Raw genomic sequence first — 21493 nt, forward strand, 5'->3', positions numbered from 1 at the left:
ACCAAAATTTTGCCAAAACATATAATATGCAATAACCAAAAGCATATCAACATCCCAATAATATAATGAAAACTGACTAATTAGGGTTTATTAATCAGATTTATCCCAATACCAATTTTAATAATTGTATGAAAAACATAAACTGGGAAAAGATTCAGCATCATTGGGGTCACACCTATGGTGGCAAGATTGCCCAACATGCAATGAAATCTTTTACATGTAAGGCGAGACGCCAAAAAACAACACCATATTGTAGATTCTGTCCCTTGTGGTGGTAAGACAAGAACCTCCAAAATAGTGAAGCTCAAAACGTCACCCTCACACCATCAAGCAAAACCGACCAAACGAAGACTCACCTGTGTTGGCAAGAGCACATCGTTCGTCATATGGCTTTCTTGACTGCAATCAATCTGGATGGTCTATCGTGATTCCGCATCTTTAGGAATTAGCACACTAAGTGGAAGTCTAATCTCTAAAATTACGAAAACTCTATAGACCTGGATTGTAACTGTATGCCCATTATATTTTTAATAATTTTTCATCAAATAATAGCTAAATAATAATATGAAAAAATAAAAGCACATAAAATTTTAATATATAAAATCATAAGTGTTCCTATTATGACAGATCAAAACAACATCATGGGTTGCATAATAATTCCCTATAATGACTGAATCAAATAGCACAAGAATTAATATGAAATAACAAAAATATATATTTTATGTGCTAGTGACTAAACCAAATGTCACAAAAAGTAAATCTGTAAATAATTATGCTTTATGGTTCTGTTATGAGTCAACCAATTAAAAATCATGACACCTTTTTATTTAATAAAAAATATATTCTTTTGTATGATTTCTCAAAAGAAAAAAAACACGGTTTCAAATAAAACCATACTTACCTTTTGTCACTTTTTTTTATTTTTAAAGCAACCAAACCGTACTTACTTTTGTCACTTTTTTTTTTGAAAAACAAAACACAACCAAAGCGTACTTGCTTTTGTCACTTTTTATTTATTTATTTATTTATTTAAATTTAACTTTGTAAGTTTTGTCCTTTAGTAATAATATATTGCTTTCCTTGTTTCTTCAAAATAAAACAACTCGAGGAGAAGAAATTGATTTTTATTACTGGTGGTACAGCCGATTGATTTTTCATGAATGAGGCTCTGATACCATTGATAGAAAATAAATACGGAACGATTCATGAAGATCGATAAGCATGCACGACAAACACTACAAAATACACGTTTTAGCATACCTGAATCCATGGTTGAAGAATAAGAACTCCTCAATGTCTTCTTGTATGCTCCTCGTACAACACGATCAATGTTGGTCTGGTCTACCTTCTTTCCCTTTTGCTTTTGGTCGTTAGCCTCACTTAATGGGTCAGTGATAACTATATATAGGGGTGAGGGTAGGGACCAACCCTACAATAAAATTAGGGTTTCCTCCCCATTAAAGAAACAATACCTTAAGTCCACACATAGTAATAAATATTTCATACCATTAAGGTGTGCTAATAGAATCCAATATCTCCATAGAGATCACTTACCAATAATATTGGATTCTTTCTGCTTACTCCATCTTTAGTCAACACCACTAAACTAGTTTTGGAAACAAATCTTTGACTATGTTAGCCCACCTAATAGGAAATCTTAGATACACGTCATTAGGGGATTATTAGGGATTTTAACATTATCCGTTACTCTCATGAAAAACAAGGAGGGGCCATTAAAATCTGGTAAGATGGATACTTATAATGGCTGCATTGAGGACATTGCGCTTGATGATCTCTACTGGTTGGGAATCAAATTCTCATAGAATAATAAAAGAAATGGCTTGTCTCGCATTTCTTGCAAGCTTGACAGAATGCTCATCAATGAATCTTGGCTCCCAGGCTTCCCTTCTTCCCATGTAACCTTTGAAATGCCATCCATTTCAAGCCATAGCCTCATTTTCCTCTCAATCCACCCCTATATCTCCTTTGGTCCCGAGCGCTTTAAATTCTTTGATATGTGGTCCTCCCATCCTGACTTCTCCAGTGTTGTTAAGGAAGCAGGGCTTAAGCCTGTCCAAACTTTCTCAACTCCCCTCATTGCCCTATCCCGGAAGCTCAAAAATGTCAAAGAAGCCTTAAAGATTTGGAATACTAACATTTTTGGGAATATTTCTTCTCTTACCACTGATTGCAAGAACCGTCTGTCCTCCATACAGGCATGTCTTCAGATAGATCACCTGAACTCCTCTCTTACAGAGGGGGAGAAAGCTGAAACTGCTATCCTCTCCTCTCTTCTGGCCCAGGAAGAAAGTTTCTTAAGGCAAAAAGCTAGAATAAATTGGTTCAAATTAGGAGACTCCAACTCTTCTTATTTCCACCGATCCTTGAAAGCTAGAAACAACTTCAACTCCATCACCATGCTAGCATCTCCTCATGGCACCCATGTTTCCAAAGTGGATGAGACAAAAGAGGTGGCTACCAATCACTTCAATAACTTGTTCAATCCGGTTGCTTCCCTGGTCCTGCACATCCCTGAGGGGCTTATTAACAAACTTGTTCCAAATGATGTTGTTCCAACGGTCTGGGCCATTCCCTCTGATGAAGAGATTACAGCTGCAATCAAATCTCATAAATCCAGCAAAGCCCCTGGGCCTGACGGATTCAGTATGGGATTCTTTGACTCGACCTGAGATATCATTAAAGCCATCAAGAGTTTCTTTTCAATCCAAATCAGATCAAGGCATTATTCATACCTTTCTCTGCCTCATCCCCAAAAAAGAGGGTGTGGACTCTATGAATGATATCAGGCCAATCTCCCTTTGCAACCTGATCTATAAGTTTATTACAAAGATTCTTGCTAACCATATTAAATCCATCATTGGCTCTCTTGTTAGTAACAACCAATCTGCCATCATTCATGGAAGATCCATTGGAGACAACATTCTTCTATGCCATGAGATTGTTAAAGGTTTTGATAGAAAGTCTCATCCCTCGGTAGCTCTTATGAAAATTGACATCCACAAGGCTTTTGACTCTATGAAATGGGACTTCATTATTTCTGTGCTCAACATGATGCTTCCCCTCCTGTCTTCTCCAACTAGATCTATCACTGCATAGCATTCCCCAAATTTTTAGTGCTAGTTAATGGTAGCTCCACGGGATACTTCTCCTCTACTACTGGCATTCGACAGGGATGCCCTCTGTCCCCCTACTTATTTTACCTTGCTATGGAGATTCTCTCTTGTAACCTACAAGTTGCTTCAAATCAGGGTTTCATCATTCCCATTCCCAAATGTAAGTCCATCAGACTTACTCACCTAGCTTTTGCAGATGACCTAATGATTTTCTCCAGGGCTAATGACTCTTCCATTGACTCTATTATGCATTTTATGAACCTCTTTGCTTTGATGTCTAGCCTTTGCGTCAATTTTGGGAAATCTTTTATCTTCTTGACTGAAATCTCGGAAGCCTCTAAGTCTTACCTTCTTCAGAAATCGGGCTTTGCTCTGGGCTCCCTTCCTATCAGATATTTGGGCCTCCCCCTCATCCCCGCAAGGCTCATGAGTCATTATTGCTCTCTAATGCTGGATAGCATCAGAAAGCATCTCCAACTATGGAAAGGAAAGTTTCTTTATTTTGTAGGTCATCTGGAGCTCACCAAATCAGTCCTTCGGACTTCTTATATCTATTGGTTTTGCATCTTCGGCTCGCTTAAAGAGACAATTGCCAAGAAGGAAATTTTGTTTGCTTCTTTCCTCTAGAAAGGGTGTGACTCCTCTAGATTCCTTCACCCTCTAAGTTGGGCAGCTGTTTGACTTCCCAAAAAAGAAGGGGGTCTTGGTCTAAGACACGTCAAGGATGTCAATATGATAGGTATCCTCAAGCTTATCAAGAAGTTTTTCAGCAAAAAGAAAAGCATTTGGTTTGATTGGGTGTATGAACATCTCCTTAGGTTAAAAACCTTTTGGTCAGTCCGCCATCCGTCTGATGCCTCCTAGGTGTGGTGCAAGCTTCTCTCTCTGAGATCTATGACTTCCAGAGTCATCTCCTTCTGTATTGGAGATGGTGCCTCCACCTCCCTCTAGTTGGATCCTTGGCATCCCAAAGGTCTCCTTTATAGGTTTTGAGTGCTAGAAATATCCACAATTCTGGGCTCCCAAGACATGCTATGGTAGCTGATATTATCTCCTCTAAATCATGGGTCATCCTTGACACTGACTCAGACTAGATAGCTAAAATATGGTCCTCCTTATCATCTATTCCTCTTACAGGGCTAGGAAGGCTTGATACTATTATTTGGAAGCCTGCATATAGTGGTCAGTTTAGTACAAAATCTACTTGGGGTTTTATCAGAGCTCGTGGGCCCCCTTTTCTCTGGTGCAATCTTATTTGGTTCAAGCATTACATCCCTTGGAAAAGCTTCACTTCCTGGCAAGCTTTTAAGAACTATCTTCCCACGCAAGCATTCCTCATCCAAAGAGGAATCCAAGTCTCCACTACTTGCTATCTTTGTGGTTCCGAGCCGGAAGACATGGGCCATCTCTTCTTTGCTTGCCCAGCCTCCTCCACCATATGGAAGCTTGTTCTCTCCACATGTTGGTCAGTCTATAAAAGAATTCTCCTTCTCCAAAGGGAGTGGATCTGGGTGGACATGACCTTCCACGGGAAGACCATTTGTGACTATGTGGGAAAGCTAGCCTTCTATGCTACTCTAAATCAAATCTGGATGAAGAGAAATCATAGAAAATGGACTACCAACTCTCGGCCTTTAGGAAAGATTTAGAATTCAATCTTCTTTGATGTCAAAGTAAAGACCTCAAAAATGTCTTCCAATTGTTCCCCCTCCCCAGAATTTGTCACATTGTTTCTTCCTGTGAGCTTCCTAGCTCTATAATCAGGAACGTTGTTTCCCCCTGACGGCTTTTGTTCTCTTTCTCCCCCCCCCCAATTGATTGGGGTTGTATACTTTTTCTCTCTTTGGTAATGAATTATTTATTCACCAAAAAAAAACCCCCCGAGCAATGGAAGGAGTCATAGAAAATAGCAAAAAAGACATAACCAGGGACTTAGCAAAACTCCTTTTGTCCTGAGCAGAACCAGCAATAATAGGGCAGATGGTAGCACCTGTGAGATAGCCAAAATAATCATGGGAATTTATAGACAGAAAACATAATCTGAACCACATCAAATAGTTGCTCCCATCCAACTTGATAGAGCAGGTAGGGAACAAGGGGTAGTCATAATGGGAAACACAACCCATTCCATCCAAAACAGTTGATGCAATCATATCATCTGACACTACCATAGTTGCTAGACTGAAAAAGAAGCCATGAACTTGCAAAAATATTTCCAAATCTGACACATCATAGAGCTCTCTATTCACTGATTCAAAACATAGGGATCAAACCATAGAGAAGAACCCCAATGGGAAGAAACTCACTACTGAGGGTGAGCCTCTACTTGAACCAAAAGAAAAGAAGGAAGCGAGAGAGAGAGAGAGAGAGAGAGAGAGAGAGAGAGAGAGAGAGAGAGAGAGAGAGAGAGAGAGAGAGAGAGTTGATGGAGAAGAAGAAGGAGAGGCGAGAAATGGGAATAAGGTTTTGGGGCGCTAGAAAATTCCTGCTCTCCTTCATTTATAATAGAAGAGTTATGAGTAAAAGTACAATTCTGCCCCTATTGACAATTCTACCCTTATACCTATATTACAACAGTTACAAACTTTTCCAGTTTTGTGCAACAATTAACATTCACCTATGGTAACTAAAATCAGAAACATAAAACTGGTGCAACTATCACTATCATTAAAAAACTATAGGAATGATTCATCCAAAAAAAAAAAACTGTAGGAATGGAGAGTTAATACCATCGAAGGAGAGAGAGAAGGCTATGGTTATGTAAATCTTACAAGACTAAGAAATATTGTACTTATCATAGACAAAAAGTGTACGATTATGATCCACATATTTGGCCACACCTACAAGATAGATAGAGTCAACATCTAGAAGCAGGATTTATGCATTTACATACTAAGGAAATTTAGAAAGTATCTCCATTTTATTTGACAAATATCTAATTGTTATTAATAAAATCATATACATGGAAATTAATTAGATGTGAAACACATTAAGTTTAACTCGTATGTGACACAAGTGCAATCAAGGAGAGAAGAATAAACTCCTGCTGTAAATAAGCTGGCTACATCATATATCACTATTCTATAGAGATTTGATGAGCACATTTATGTGTAAAACCTAGGGTAATAAAACATGCATTTTACATATCTAGAATGGAACTACCTTAGGTTTTACTCTCTTTTTGCAGGTTTTATATTTTCAAGGCCTTAAGGAATATCGGGCGCTATACCTCCAATTTTACAAATAAAGAGGTCCTATTTCTTTCCATGGTTACGAAGAGGATGAAATTCTGAGCAAGATGGACATGTTCAATTAAAAGTACACATTTGTTTGGTCAACCGTACAAGTGATTATTCTTTTCGGGTAAGAAAAAGAATAATGGATCAGAACTGAACCGAGATGCAGAACTAGTCCGTCTGCAGTTGTTCCAGGGGTATAAGGAATATTCTAAATACCATCAAGGATCGATGGACCACATCCTTAATTGATTGACGATTCTTTTTTGGTAACAACAACTACCTAGCGTAATTGGTGAGTTGTGATGTGCAAAATCCCTTGCTTATTAGGAAGTCTCAAGTTCAAACCTCTTAGTTGCCATTTTGTTGAGGTTTTTTTTTTAAAGATTTTCTATCTCTTACTCATCACTTAAATGAGGTCGGCCAAGATGGTTGTACACAAGTTTGAAGAAGAGAGAGAAAATAAAGAGAAAAAAATAGGAAAGAAGAAAAAAAAAAAAGACAAGGGCATGGATGGAATTTTCCATTAAAATAGAATATTATCTAAATCCAAGTCAGAAAATCGGCCAAGGGGGTTTCTTCTCTCTCCTCCAACTTATCAACAAGATAAACAAAAATCTTTTTTTTTTAGAAGCTAAAATCGTTAGCTTCCCTCCCTCATTCTCTATATAATAGAATTAATACAGGGGGAGGTGGCACTTCATTATTCTTCTAGGGGTTTTTTTTTTTTTTAGTTGCTCTATCTCTTTCTCTAGTTTTCTTTCTCTAGCTCTAGTTCTAGGTTTATGCTTTAAACACTTTTGTAAGTTCTTTTTATTCAATTAATGCAAGCACTTTTGTTTTTGATTCGGTCTTTTATTTTTATTGTTTAAGCAATTGAAGTTGTAATTTTCAAGTTCTAGTTCTAGGCTTAGTTCTAGGTGACAAGAACAAGCTATGGAGTATGTCTTTCAAGTTCAATTTTTTTCTTCAGACTTGTTTTTTCTAGTACTAAAAATTTGAGATTTGGTTTATTCCAGATCTGGTTTTTAGTATTAGTAGTATCTCAAATCGACCAATTTTTCAGTTCAAGGGTTGAAGTTCAAGTAAGTAGGCTCCTTCAGTAGTCTTCTCACCCCCTTCTCATTCTCTCTTTTGACTACCCTTTCTTTCTTAATTTAGGATTTTAATTTCAGTCATTTTATTATTGCTTTCCATTTTCCCCAAGGTTTATGGCTAGTGTATGTGTTGGCTTTGTCCCTCCTAGCCATAGAACCATCATTTTATTGTTTTTTATTTTAATTGCGTCCCTTTTCTTAAAGCCAAGTAGAGTAACCCTTGTAAGAGTGACTCTCTAATCAAGTAGGGAAGCTCATATTATGATGCATCGCTCGGGCTAAATAGAGAAACCTACTTGTGAGTCTCTCTCTAACTTTATCCCCTTTCTTTTACTATCCATTTAGAAATATAATCAACAGCCAAAAGTATGCATAAATTTCCAAAGGAATTAAGGAATGGTCCCATGAAATCGATGCCCCATACATCAAAGATCTCAACTACCAAAATAGGGTTGAGGGCATTATGTCCCTCTTATTGATACAGCCAAAAGACTGGCAGGCGAGACAAGCCCTGCAAAACTTAAAAGCATCTCTAAAAAAAGTAGTCCAATAAAAGCCGCATTGGAGAACCTTTGCAGTAGTCTTCTTAGGTCCAAAGTATCCACCACATGCATGATCATGGCAAAAAGAGAGAATGTAGTGTTACTCAAGATCAAGAACACATCATTGGATAATCTGATTTCGACATATCTTAAACAAATAAGGATCATCCCAGAAAAAGTACTTAACTTGGGAATGAAACTTATACTTATCTTGGGTAGACCAGTGATCCGGAGTCACACATAAAACTAAGAATTTGACAATGTCAACAAACTATGGTTCACTGGACACTACAAATAATTGTTCATCTGAAAATTTCTCATTGACTGGAGAATCGACAGTCAAGGAATTGGGAAGCCGGGATAAATGGTCTGCAACTAGGTTTTCAACTCCTTTCTTATCCCTAATTTCTAAATCAAACTTTAGCAAAAGTAAAACCCACCTAATGAGACGGACTTTGGCATCCTTCTTCTGAACTAGGTATCTAAGAGCGAAATGATTAGTTTACACCACCACATGTGAACAAACTAAGTAAGACCAAAACTTTTCTAATGCAAATACAACAGCTAAAAATTCTTTTTCAGTAGTTGTATAATTGAGTTATACATCATTTAAGGTCCTACTAGCATAGTAAATGATAGTGAGCAACTTATTAATCCTTGGACCCAAAACCGCTCCTATGGTAAAATCCAAAGCATCACACATCAGTTCAAAAGGTTTTTCCCAAACAGGTGGTTGAATAATGGGTTTTGCATTGGTCAATTCCTTCTTAAGTTGTTTGAAGGATTCTAGGCACTCTTTAGAAACTCAAAAGTTTGATCTTTGGCAAGTAATGAAGTGAGACGTCGGGCTAACTGGCTAAAGTTCTTAATAAACCTTCTGTAGAAGCCCGCATATCCTAGAAAAGACTGGACGTCCTTAATAGATTGAGGAGATGGTAAATTATTAATTAAATCCACTTTGGCTCTATCTACTTTAATTCCCTCCTTGGATATTATATGGCCTAAAACAATACTAGATTTAACCATAAAATGGCATTTCTTCCAATTCAAAATCAAATTTTTAGATAAAAACCTTTTCAAAACTAGAGAAAGATGATGAAGACATTCAGAATAGGAATTCCCATGAATTGAAAAGTCATCTATAAATACTTCTAAGAATTTTATGGCCATGTCAGAAAAGATGCTCATCATGCATCGTTGGAACATAGTAGGGGTATTGCAAAGCCCAAAGAGCATACATCTGTAAGTAAATGTTCCATATGGGCATGTAAAAGTGGTCTTACATTGGTCCTCTAAAGCAATTGGGGTCTGGTTATAGCTGAAATATCCATCAAGAAAATAATAGTATTGTCCAGCTAACCTCTCTAACATCTAGTTAATGAATGGCAATGGAAAGTGATCCTTTCAGGTTGCCACATTAAGTTTTCTGTAGTTTATGCATACTCTCCACCCTGATTGGATATGAGTTGAAATTAGTTCATTATTGGCATTGGGAACTACAGTCACACCAGACTTCTTAGGCACTATATGAATTAGGCTTACCCATTGGCTATTAGAAATATGATAAATTATTCCATGGTCCAACCACTTTAGGATCTCTTTCTTAATGGCTTCCATCATTACTGGGATAGCTCTTATTTTGGGTTCCGTGGATGGTTTGGAATCCTCCATAAAATGTATATGATGTTGCACAATAGAAGGGCTTATACCTTTGATATCAGCCATGGTCCAACCTAGGGCTTTCTTATTATCTTTTAACACTTAAAGTAACTCCTCTTCCTAGCTAGAAGTTAAATTTGAAGAAATTATTACAGGAAGAGATTGGTCAGGCCCTAGGAAAGCATTCCTCAAATTAGATGGCAACTCCTTAAGATATAGCTTAGGGGGCTCAACTATGGAAGGTTTGAGAATGGAATTTGAAAGATGTCCTAAGGGCTCCACAGGTGTGTGAAGACTTAAGACTTCAGAAAATAAAGTTTCACTATCATCATCCAACTCATCCATACACTCTTAGAATTCTGAATCAAAATTAATTTCAAAGTTGGTAATTAAATCATCAGAAAAATCCAGTAAATCCTCAAGCATATTAATCTCTTCTTCTATATGTGGTTGCTTGCCTATCCTAAACATGTTAAACTCAACAGTTTGGTTGCCAAAAGATAACCTTAGGAAACCATTCTGGCAATTGATTAATGCATTACTGGTAGCCAAGAATGGTCTTCCTAGAATTATTGGGATCTCATCCTTAGTTGAGAAGGACTTGGTATCTAACATAATGAAATAAACAGGGAAAATAAATTCCCCCACCTTTAGTAAGATATCCTCAACCATCCCTTTAGGAATCTTAGCAAACCTATCTGCTAACTGAAGAGTAATTCCAGTGGCTTTCAATTCTCCCAATCCTAGTTGCTTGTACACATGGTAAGGTAAAAGATTCACACTTGCGCCAAGGTCAAGTAAGGCATGCTCAATGTAGGTATTACCTATGACACAAGCTATGGTAGGGCTCCCTGGATCCTTATATTTGGCTGCTATAGGCTGAGTAATTATGGAACTAATGTTACCTGTATACTAATGATGCGTTTGTGAGTACATAAATCTTTCAATACCTTCGTATAGGCGGGGATCTGGGATGTGGTATCCAAAAGAGGAATGTTCACTTCTACCTTGTTGAAGGCTTCTAAAATTTTATCCATGGAAGCATTATTCTTTTTGTTTACCAAGTGATTAGGAAATGGGACAGGAGGAACATAAGGACTTTAGGGATTTGCCCCTTTTCAGAAGAATCATTTTTTGTTTCCTCAACCAAATAATCTTTAGTTTTAGAAGAATCTTTAGGTTCATTAGACAAGCCTGGAATAAGAGGCACACTTGTGTCCTCAACTGAAGGATAATTAACAGGAGTAATAGATGGGGAAGATTTAGAAACACTCTTTTGGTACTCTCTACCACTCCTAAGGGCATAAACAACATTACATTGGTTAGAGGGCCCATGTTGGGTCTGACTTTGTACTATATTCAGTGGTGCATTAGTTGGTGCTTGTAAACTAATAGGCTGATGATGCCTAGGGTTAGGCTCTGGTTTACTAGGTAAAGTTCCCTTCTCCCTCTCACGCATAATTGAGACAACTTTGGTGAGTTCTCTCATAGGATTTTGATGGCTTGTCATAAGGAGGGCCATATTTTTTTTCAAGTCACTTATTCTACTTGCCTCTCCAGTGTTGGTAAACCTAGGGGGTTGCTGATAAGATGATAAGAGAGGGGCCCTAGGAAAACTAGTCTGAGGTCCTACATTTGACCTAGGAAAAGTATTTTGAGAAAAATATTATTGTGCAAAGAGAGGCCTTTGGGGTCCAGGTTGACCTTGATTATGGAAATTGGAAGGCCCTGCTTAGTTGCCCTGATTCCAGGAGAAATTTAGGTGATTTCTCCATTCTGGATTGTAGGTGTTACTATATGGATTATTCTGGTATAAGGCATTAACACTATCATTAGAAGTGCCCCCAGAGGTGTTGGGGCATTCTTCTATGACATGTCCAGGGGACTGGCACCAAGCACAAATCTTAACCAAATTGACTGATGATGGCTCTCTAGGAACAATAGTCTCAATCCTATTGATTAGGCTATCCAAATGGGCTTCCTTGGCTACTATCCCATCCACAAAATATCCTTTCCCTCCTATGATTCTTTCACTCTCTTGGGTTGATTCTCACTCACGGGTTTTGTTAGCTAAGTCAAGTAAGAATTCCCATGCCTTTCCTCCATCTGTAAAGGATGAGAATCCCTCAGGGAACATAGACTCTATCATTTGTTTAGTTGAGTAATCAATACCCTCATAAATTATTTGACATAAATGCCATAAGTCTAAGCCATGGTAAGGGCATGGAGTAGATCCTTGAATCTCTCCATAAGTTTGGAAAAGGACTCACTAGGCTTTTACCTAAACTGAAGGATATCACTTCTAAGCTTATTGGTCTTATGAGTTGGGAAAAACTTCTTAAGAAAGACAACTGTGAACTGTTCCCATGAGGTTATGGAATTTGTGGGTAACCCATACAACCACTTCTTAGCTTGGTCTTTCAATGCAAACGTGATGAACCTAAGCTTAACAGCATCATCAGAAAGCTATTGGATCTTAATTAGAACACATACCTCTTCAAATTCCCTTAGAAATAGGTATGCACCCTTATAAGTCAGCCCATAAAAGTGGGGCAACATAGTGATGTAATGAGATTTAAGCTCAAAATTATTGCCCTGGGCTTGTGGTAGAACATGCAGGAAGGTTGGGCTGCTCTAGCAGGGTAGAACCTATCTTTCAAAGATCTAGGTGGAGGGTTTTGCTGTTGGTCTCCCATATTGAAGGGTCTTAAAGAAAGCAAATGTATAGGGTCACTGCTTGTTGGATCTCTTCTTTCTAACCGATTCTTAGTATTATGTACCCACTTAATACTCATGCAATAGAAAACTACCCACAACTAGAGTAAGACAAGCACAAAATGTAACACCCCACTCCCGGCAGACCCAACTTACCATCAGGAATACCGGTGGTGTGAGTAAGACACGTACCTATCTTACCAATCTACCAGGATCTCTGATAGTAGTACCTTAAAATTTTTATAATCTCACAACAAAAATGAATATAGTAGCGGAATTATAAATAAAATGGTGAAATATCTAATGGTATTATAATAGCAATAACTGAGTTATTCTATTACATTCATCCATGACATATGATATAATCTCAAGAAAATATACAATCCACAACTATATCCAAAAGTATCGAAAGATGATGTACAATCTCACGGTATGACGTAAGCACAGTGATTATAAGCACAGTCTTGATCGTGCTCCTTTGCTTCTAGCATCCACCAGTTGCTCATACCATACTCCGACCCAGAAGATACTAGGACACCTGCCATTGGCACCATAGTACCTGCATCATCATCTAAAAAAGGGATGTATACGTGAGGTGAGCTTTTCAACTTGCTCAGTAAGGTGTGAGGCAAGCACATCCAAGCAATAATAATTTATGATGCATGATTACAGAAATTAAATAAATATTCCATGATGCTCGTGATGCAGTTCATTTGTTTATTAGCCACCTAACAATACAAACTAAGTCTAGTAAATGCTACTATAGTGCATTAGACTGTATCCCTCGTCTTGAAAATGACATCAACCATGATTAGAAGCCTACCAGTCTCCATATGCATCTATGGGTCATCTAGTAAATCCCTGATAATCCCCTTCTGGCAGTCATGACACTGGTAACACATTGGCTACGCCGAACAAGTTCCCGCCTCTGACAACAATCACATTATACTATAGGAGTGGCACTTCGGAAAGGCCATCAAACGTACCACAATGGTTTGTCCAACACCTCAACCCCTTTTGGCAAGGGTGTGTAGCATAGGGAGTGATACCTAACCACATATATACTATATGCCTTTATAATGATACAGTTAGAATGGATTACACGACACCGAAGAGACCTCGGCCACAAAGTGTAATCCATCTCCAAATACAGCCTCGGGTATACTATACCAAAGAGACCTTGGCCACAAAGTGTAACCTGAGACCGTTTACCTAATCTAGCATGCAAATAGCAATCAAGTATGGACTACGCAACACCGGCAAGACCTCGACCACGAAGCATATCCATTTTCAAATGTAGTCCTGGGGTACACAATACCAGCGAGACCTTGGCCACAAAGTATAACCCTTGACTACAACTAACTCTAATGCACATAATCAATGCATGAATGCAACATGCATACGGTAATCACGACACCGGTACCACCTCGGCCACACCGGATTCCGTCACACACACACACCCATCCAAACACACGGAGATCACGATATTGATACCACCTCGGCCACATCGGATCCCGTCATACATTTTCATACAATTCATATCATGATCATAAAATGACAATTTAATTAAATATATAATTCTAAGCATGTTAGCAATTAAATAATTAATAAACATTCAAAAAAATAAACACAGTCCATCCCTCACCTTGTTGATCTTTGTTTGGTTTAGGGTTCAAGTGGGGCCACCTATTAATCAAATCAATTCTGACTTCGGGGCATGTGTGCATCACTGTCCAAGACACAAATGGAATCGTACATCAGTATGCATCGAAAAAATCAGGAGGGACCCACACAGGTCACCCCAAAGTGTACAGACACTGTCTCCCGATGATAGTAATGTCATCGGAAACAATCACCGGAAATAGGGCATTTCCACTGAAAATATCAGACCTGTTTCTAGTGGAGGTGACAGAGAGCACATGAGGCTCCATGTCCACTAGAAATATGCCACTAAAATAGAGCCAGTGGATCAGTGGGCTGTTTTCGGTGGAGGTACATGGCAGTCCAACAATTTGGGGCTTTTCTACTCAGACTCGATTGTTAGGATTTGTTCTATGAAGTTTGTAGGGGATGTTCCTAGCATCATTCTAAGCTAATAAAATCTCAATTCCATCAAGTTATTTGGGAGATACGTCGATCGAACAATCGAAACCCTAGTTGGTCTTTTGGCATTACATGTTACCAGACCGGGCTTGGTTCGAGCTCAGTAACAACACCGGGAGGGTAGAACACCCATCCTACAACCTAAACATGGTGTGTACACCAAGATTCTATCTATACCTAGCTTTGTCTAGGTCAAAATGAAGAGAGAAAGTGGTATGGGAGGTTATACTTACCTCCGGCAATGATTCTGGTAATAAGGCGGCAGTCGGCACCAAGGTAGGCCTCCAACCCTCTTCTTCTTCCTCTTCTTCTTCCTTCCTCTCTCTTTCTCTCCTCTCCTACATTGGGAAAAGGGGAAATCAGGATATGAATCCTCATTTCCCAACTTATAACTTAAGTTGGGCCTTAGAGTCTGTTTGGTTTGAACCCCTTTTGAACCTATCTGGCTAAAATGAGTTTTGGGGCACGAGGACCTACACATTTAGGTCCATAAGGTATTCACATTAAGAGAAAGATGTGGAGGATGATTTGAGATCATCCAAAACCATTTACGATGCGAGTGGCGGGACCCATGAGCATCGAAACCTCGACAGTAGCCTATAGACCCACCGAAAACAGGCACTGGATTCATGCCCAGGCTACTTCAAGTGGCTTGTTTCCGGTGGTCAAGACAGCTTGCTATCACATGGTTGGTCTCGCACGGGTGGTTACCCTCAGATATGCCCAAGGTTTTTCGACAGTTATGATGTGTGCCAAAAATCAAGTGTGGGGAGTTGGGTCACTTACCATCTGGGATCGAAAGGTATGAATCCCCTTCAGTTAGATAGGCATGCAATACACGAACATGTGGGGTCATCTCTACCCCTTCAGTAATGTGCAATTGGGAGTCAAAACCCGATCGTACTTTTAATCTTCGATCCAAGGCTTATTACAACAGTTCAAATTAAACCGGATTAGGGCATGGGTGTAACACAAAAGAATGGAAAGAAAAATATTTTTTATATTATTTTTATTTATTTTTTATTTTTGGCCTTTTGGGAGCTTACTGACAGGGATCCGCGGTTACTCAGGTAAATTCCTGAGGTACTGCTACGGGCGAAACCTGTCTTTATCATGCTGTGAGGCTTGATGACCTCCACCAATACAATTGTTATTGTAATTTTTTCTTCTCAAGAATTCAAATAAAAGAAAAGGAAAACCAAAACAAAGCAAACAAAGCACTCTGATTTACCAAAAGAAAGCAAAAAATAACATGAAATTGTCGCCCCAGTAACGGCGCCAAAAACTTGTTTGAGATTTTAAAATGTAACCGCAAGAGTACGGATCAGTGTAGCTACGGGTTGAACACAGGGAGAGCAGCCACTTTATTTATTTTTTGCTTCTTTTAATAATGCGAAAGTAAACCGATAAATGGTTGTGATCTAATTCTAAATACCGTCCTAAACATATGTATCTAAAATAACGTCCTAACCATTCATCATCTAATAATTTAAATACACAAGCCATGTAATTAAAATTAAATAAATAAATAAATGAAAATAAACACCCCACAAAATTAAAAAACAATGAAGGAAAAAAATGCTGAAATAAAAAGAAGAAGAGAAGACATTTTTTTTTCCGCTAAAAGATCATGTATATTAAAATGAAAAAAAAAAAGAAAAAGAAAGGATACAGATATAGTACATCAAATGAGAAGGGCCAGAACGCCCAAACTCACACCTGGAAGAGTAGGGGATGAACATGTTCCACCTTCAGCATTGCCATCAGTAGAACAAGACACCCACACTACTCAACCAAAAAAAAAACATAAAAATCAAAAGACCTAGCACATTCTCGATCTTGGATGATGAGAAGCATCCATGTCTAAGTTCATCTAAACCAGTGGCGGTCAATTTGAAACTGACGATGAAACTTCAAACCGAGCAGCTGATTTCAATAGAAAATCAGCAACTGAATTAGCTTCTCAATAGCAATGGTTATCTTCCATAAAACCTTATAAATCTAATGACCACAAAGTGGTGGTCCAGTTTCTCAAAGTGAACATTTTTTTCAGCTTTGGTGCACCACGTGCAATAATTAGTGATAGAGGCACTCATTTTTGTAATCATCCTCCTTAATGAAAAAGTATGGGATCAGGTATGACCTCAAAGAGGTCATGGATCTCCATAAACCTCTTTACACTGATGACTAACTTTTAATCAGGTATGACCCCCTTGCATTGTCTTCGCTTTTAATTCTTTCCACGCATTGAGGACATTGCATGACTTAAGCGTGGAGGAGGGAAACCAGTTTTTGCTTTTTTCACTTTGTTTTGTTTGTTTTTCATTTTGTTTTTGAGCTTGCTAAGAATGAAATCCTACTTTGGATTTTGGCTAATGATCATATCATTCGGTTTCTTGATGTATGAAAATAAAAGTATTGCTTGATATATGAAAATAAAAGTTTTGATTAAGGTCTCCATTTTGAACATATAAAAGCCCTATTGAGAAGAAAGAAACAAGCTTGTGTCTTGAGATGAGACTTTCTTTTGAAAAATAAGAGACCCCTATTTTATGGTGTTGGACCATATGTAAGTCTATGGGATCCTTGTACTTTTGATTTGGAGTTGAGACCTTCTTTTTAATTTGGTATAGTTGACAAATGCACAATTTTAAATGAAGTGTGAAATTTGGTATAAAGAAGAATAAGAGTTGATTCCCATGGAACTAGACAGGGTATTGCGCCTCAAGAAGCGTGGTGGCTTGATTGAAATTCCTAGGAAAGAAACTTCTGAAAGAACTCTAACATCAATGTCTTTTGTGGGCATATGTAAAAAAGCAAAGCTACATAGTTACTTGGGTGTCTGGTGTTTGCTCCACCATGTCATTCAGGCCAAAAGTAGTGAAGTAGAATAGAGTTTATTAAGCGAAAAAATGAGGAAAAAAATGTCCAAATGTCATTAATGCTTGGTAACATGTTTGGTCAAAAACATTCCAACGCCTTAGTTATTGGTTCCCTATTTCTTCACAAGTGGGTTTGCCTTAAGATAAGGATGTTTTGGAAGAGATGAGGTGAGTTCCAAATTAAGAAATATGCTAGTGCCTGGAATTGATAAAGGGTAATAAAAGTTCAAGTGTGGGGGTCCCTTATATGAGGAATTAACTTTACTCCGGATCAGTATGGCCTTTACCTTTTGCCAAGGTTGGGATTTGTTTATTTTGAATTTTGGGTGTATATTCACTGCAACCACCCATGAGACACAACTCGTCCACTAGGGATGATCTAGGGGTTTAAAGGCTTGAAGCACATGCTAAGTGCAACCGTGATTCCTACGAAAGTGAGTTAGGTTTTTTGTTTTTATTCTTTTTTTTTTGTTTTGCTCGAGGACTAGCAAAGTCTAAGTGTGGGGGAATTCTGATGAGCACATTTATATGTGAAATCTTGGGTAGTAAAATATGCATTTTATATATTTAGAATGGAGCTACTTTAGGTTTTACTCTCTTTTTGCAGGTTTTATATTTTCAAGGCCTTAAGGACTATCGGGCGCTACATATCCAATTTTATACGTAAGAATGTCCTATTTCTTTTTATGATTGCGAAGAGGATGAAATTCTAAGTAAAATGGACATGTTCAATTAAAAGTACACATTCGTTTGGTCAACCGTACAAGTGATTATTCTTTTCGGGTCAGAAAAAGAATAATGGATCAGAACTGAACCGAGATACAGAACTAGTCCATCTGCAATTGTTCCAGGGGTATAAGGAATATTCCAAATGCCAACAAGGATCGATGAACCACATCCTTAATTGATTGAAGATTCGTTTTTTATAACAACCAGTACTTAGTGTGCAAAATCCCTTGCTTATTATGTCTCAAGTTCGAACCTCTTAGTTGACATTTTGTTAAGGTTTTTTTTAGAAGATGATCTCTCTCCTACTTATCACTTAAAGGAGGTTGGCCAAGATGGTTGTACGCAAGTTTGAAGAAGAGAGAGAGAGAAAATAAAAAAAAATAGGAAGGAAGAAAAAAAAAAAGATAAGGGCATGGATGGAATTTCCCATTAAAATAGAAAATTGTCCAAATCCGAGCAAGAAAAATAAGCCAAGGGGGTTTCTTGCGCGAGAAGAGAGAGAAAAATAGAAAAGGGAGAAAAAAAAGGCAAAAAAAAATCGTGGGGGATTCTCTCTCCACACGTTTTCTCTCTTCTCTCTCCTCCACCACATCAACAAGATAAAAAAAAGTCTTTTTCTTTTAGAAGCTAAAATCGTTATCTTCCCTCATCTATTCTCTATATAATAGAATTAACACAAGGGAAGGAGGCACTTCATTATTCTTCTAGGGTAGTTTTTTATTTTTTTTTTAAGTTGTTCCATCTCTTTCTCTAGTTTTCTTCTTTTAGCTCTAGTTTTAGGTTTATTCTTTAAACACTTTTGTAAGTTCTTTTTATTCAATTAATGAAAGCACTTTTGTTTTTGATTCAGTCTTTTATTTTTATTGTTTAAGCAATTGAAGTTGTAATTTCAAGTTTTAGTTATAGGCTTAGTTCTAGAAGACAAGAACAAGCTATGAAGCATGTCTTTCAAGTTCAATTTTTTTCTTCAAATTTGTTTTCTCTAGTACTAGAAATTTCAAATTTGATTTATTCATATCCGGTTTTTAGTACTGGTAGTATCTCAAATTGATCAAGTTGTCAGTTCAAGGGTTGAAGTTCAAGTAAGTAGGCTCCTTCAGTAGTCTTCTCACCCCCCTCTCATTCCCTCTTCTGACTACCCTTTCTTTCTTAATTTAGGATTTAATTTCAGTCATTAAATTATTGTTTTCCCCTTTTCCCTAAGGTTCATGGCTAGTGTATGCGTTGGCTTTGTCCTTCCTAGCCTTAGAGCCATCATTTTATTGTTTTTTTATTTTAATTGCCTCCCTTTCCCAAAAGCCAAGTAGAGTAACCCTTGTAAGAATGACTCTCTGGTCAAGTAGGGAAGCTCATATTATGATGCATCCCTCGGGCTAAGTAGAGAAACCTACTTATGAGTCTCTCTCTAGCTTTATCCCCTTTCTTTTACTTTATTTTTATTTCAACATTTTTCTCCTTCATTTTTTTTAATTGCGTGAGTGTTTAATATTAGTTATTTATTTATTTAATTTTAATTACGTGGCTTGCGTATTTAAATTCTTAGATGACGAATGGTTAGGACGTTATTTTAGATACATATGTTTAGGACAGTAGTTAGAATTAGATCACAACCATTAATTGATTCACTTTCACATTATTAAAATAAGCAAAACAAATAAAGTGGCTGCTTTCCCTATGTTAGACCCATAGCTACACTGATCTGTACGCTTACAATTATATTTTAAAATCTCAAACAATAGTTCATATTATATGTGTTTAGTATAATTTCTCTGGAATAGTTTCTTCAAAATGAATTTGACAACAATCTTGTTCACCAAAAGATTTTACTCTTTTGGGAATATTCCCCATTTTTTTCTCTCTTTTGGAAAAAAGTTTTTCCTCTCATTCTAAAAGAACTTTCTCATTTCTGGCTGAGAAGCAAAAGTTGTTTCCTCTTATTATAAATGTCATTTCCTTATTTTTAGTAGAGAATAATCTGTGGTAAACTAAGCATTCATAACTATAAGAATCAAAGAGCTTCCTAAAATCAATAGTTTAGAAAATCAGAAACCAGACCAAAATGCAGCCATAGCATTGGGAGGAAATGACTCTATATTCCAAGGCTTAAGATTTTGATTTGACCAGGGTTTCAACCTTAGTTGAAACCAAAATATATTGCAAAATTCAGTCGAAATTAGGTTCATTTTGGTGGTCCAAATTTGAATATTTACCTGAAACTTTAGGCCAAGCTTATTTAAGCATGATTACACTTTCATACCGTATCCTTCGACACACACTAATGATATTTTGGCATCAGACAGTTTGCTAGAATATGCCATAGCTGTTAGAGATATCAATTATGTTAGTCTAAGGGTTGTATTGTAATTTATCTCATAATGTTTTATTTTCATTTTCCTCCATAGGGAGGTATGTGTAATTTTCCTCCTTAGGGAGGTTTGTGTAATACCTTGTAAATATATTATTAAAGGATATATTGGTGTAGGTGAGGTTATCTCTCACAATACACTATTCCAACAGCCATCAATTCTCTCTGTTCTCCCTCTTCTACTTCTCCATCTTCTTCCTCATCTCACGTCTCATTGTTCCACTTCATACATATATTTCAACTTGGTATCCGAGCTCCTTATTGTAAGGTTGGTTTGAGAGTCTTCTCGGACTAAACTGGACCCCAAGGCACTTAAATGTATCTTTCTTGGCTACTCCTCCACTATTAAGGGATATAAGTGCTTTCATCATTCTTCCAGATGAAAGCTTCTCTCTAAAGGTGTCACCTTCCTTGAGTCTACTCATTTTTTTCCTCTCTTCAGTATCATTTTCAGGGGGAGCATAATGGAGGTGAAAAGGCTACTGATGAGATCCCTTTTCTATCCCCATTACCTATTTCTCATTTTATACTTGACATTGGGAAACATAAAGAGGTGGATATTATTAATGTTGGTGATCATTCAAAAGGTGGTTCAGGTTCAGGTAATGATAAGGAGACCATTTTGTACACAAGGAGGAATAAGAAGACTTTCCAAGAGTCCTCTTTGAATCCAATTCCTAAGATCCACCCTCCTCAGTCAGGTAATATCCTTCCTTCTGCGTCAGAGTTAGATCTTCCTATTGTTATTAGGAAGGGAAAGAGAGTTTGTACTAATCCTATAGCCTAGTTTGTCTCCTATGACTCTCTATCCCCTACAGGTGTTGCATTTACTATTACTCTCTCATCTGCTTCTATTTTCAAGAATGTTTCCAAAGCTATGTCTGACCCAAAGTGGAAGCAAGCTATGACTGAGGAAATGATGGCCCTTGAAAAAATTTGTACCTGGAAATTGGTTGACCTTCAAAGGGGGAGAACTCCAATTGGATGCAAGTGGTTCTACACAATCAAGTACCGGCCAGATGGTATTATTG

The 21493-nt window shown here is 37.6% G+C and overlaps 1 protein-coding gene and 1 non-coding gene across 2 annotated transcripts; both read left to right on the forward strand.

Moving 5' to 3' along the window:
• Positions 1-2015: 2015 nt before the first annotated feature.
• LOC122069553 lies at positions 2016-2690 on the forward strand. The gene has a single exon (XM_042633608.1). The coding sequence runs from the start codon at positions 2016-2018 to the stop codon at positions 2688-2690; it is 675 nt and encodes a 224-aa protein (XP_042489542.1).
• Positions 2691-11875: 9185 nt separating this feature from the next.
• Positions 11876-11978, forward strand: LOC122069558. Its single transcript, XR_006137474.1, has one exon. It is a non-coding gene; the product is annotated as a small nucleolar RNA R71 (small nucleolar RNA).
• Positions 11979-21493: the final 9515 nt, after the last annotated feature.

The sequence above is a fragment of the Macadamia integrifolia genome, unplaced genomic scaffold (assembly GCF_013358625.1).
Source record: "Macadamia integrifolia cultivar HAES 741 unplaced genomic scaffold, SCU_Mint_v3 scaffold641, whole genome shotgun sequence".
Lineage (NCBI taxonomy): Eukaryota > Viridiplantae > Streptophyta > Magnoliopsida > Proteales > Proteaceae > Macadamia > Macadamia integrifolia.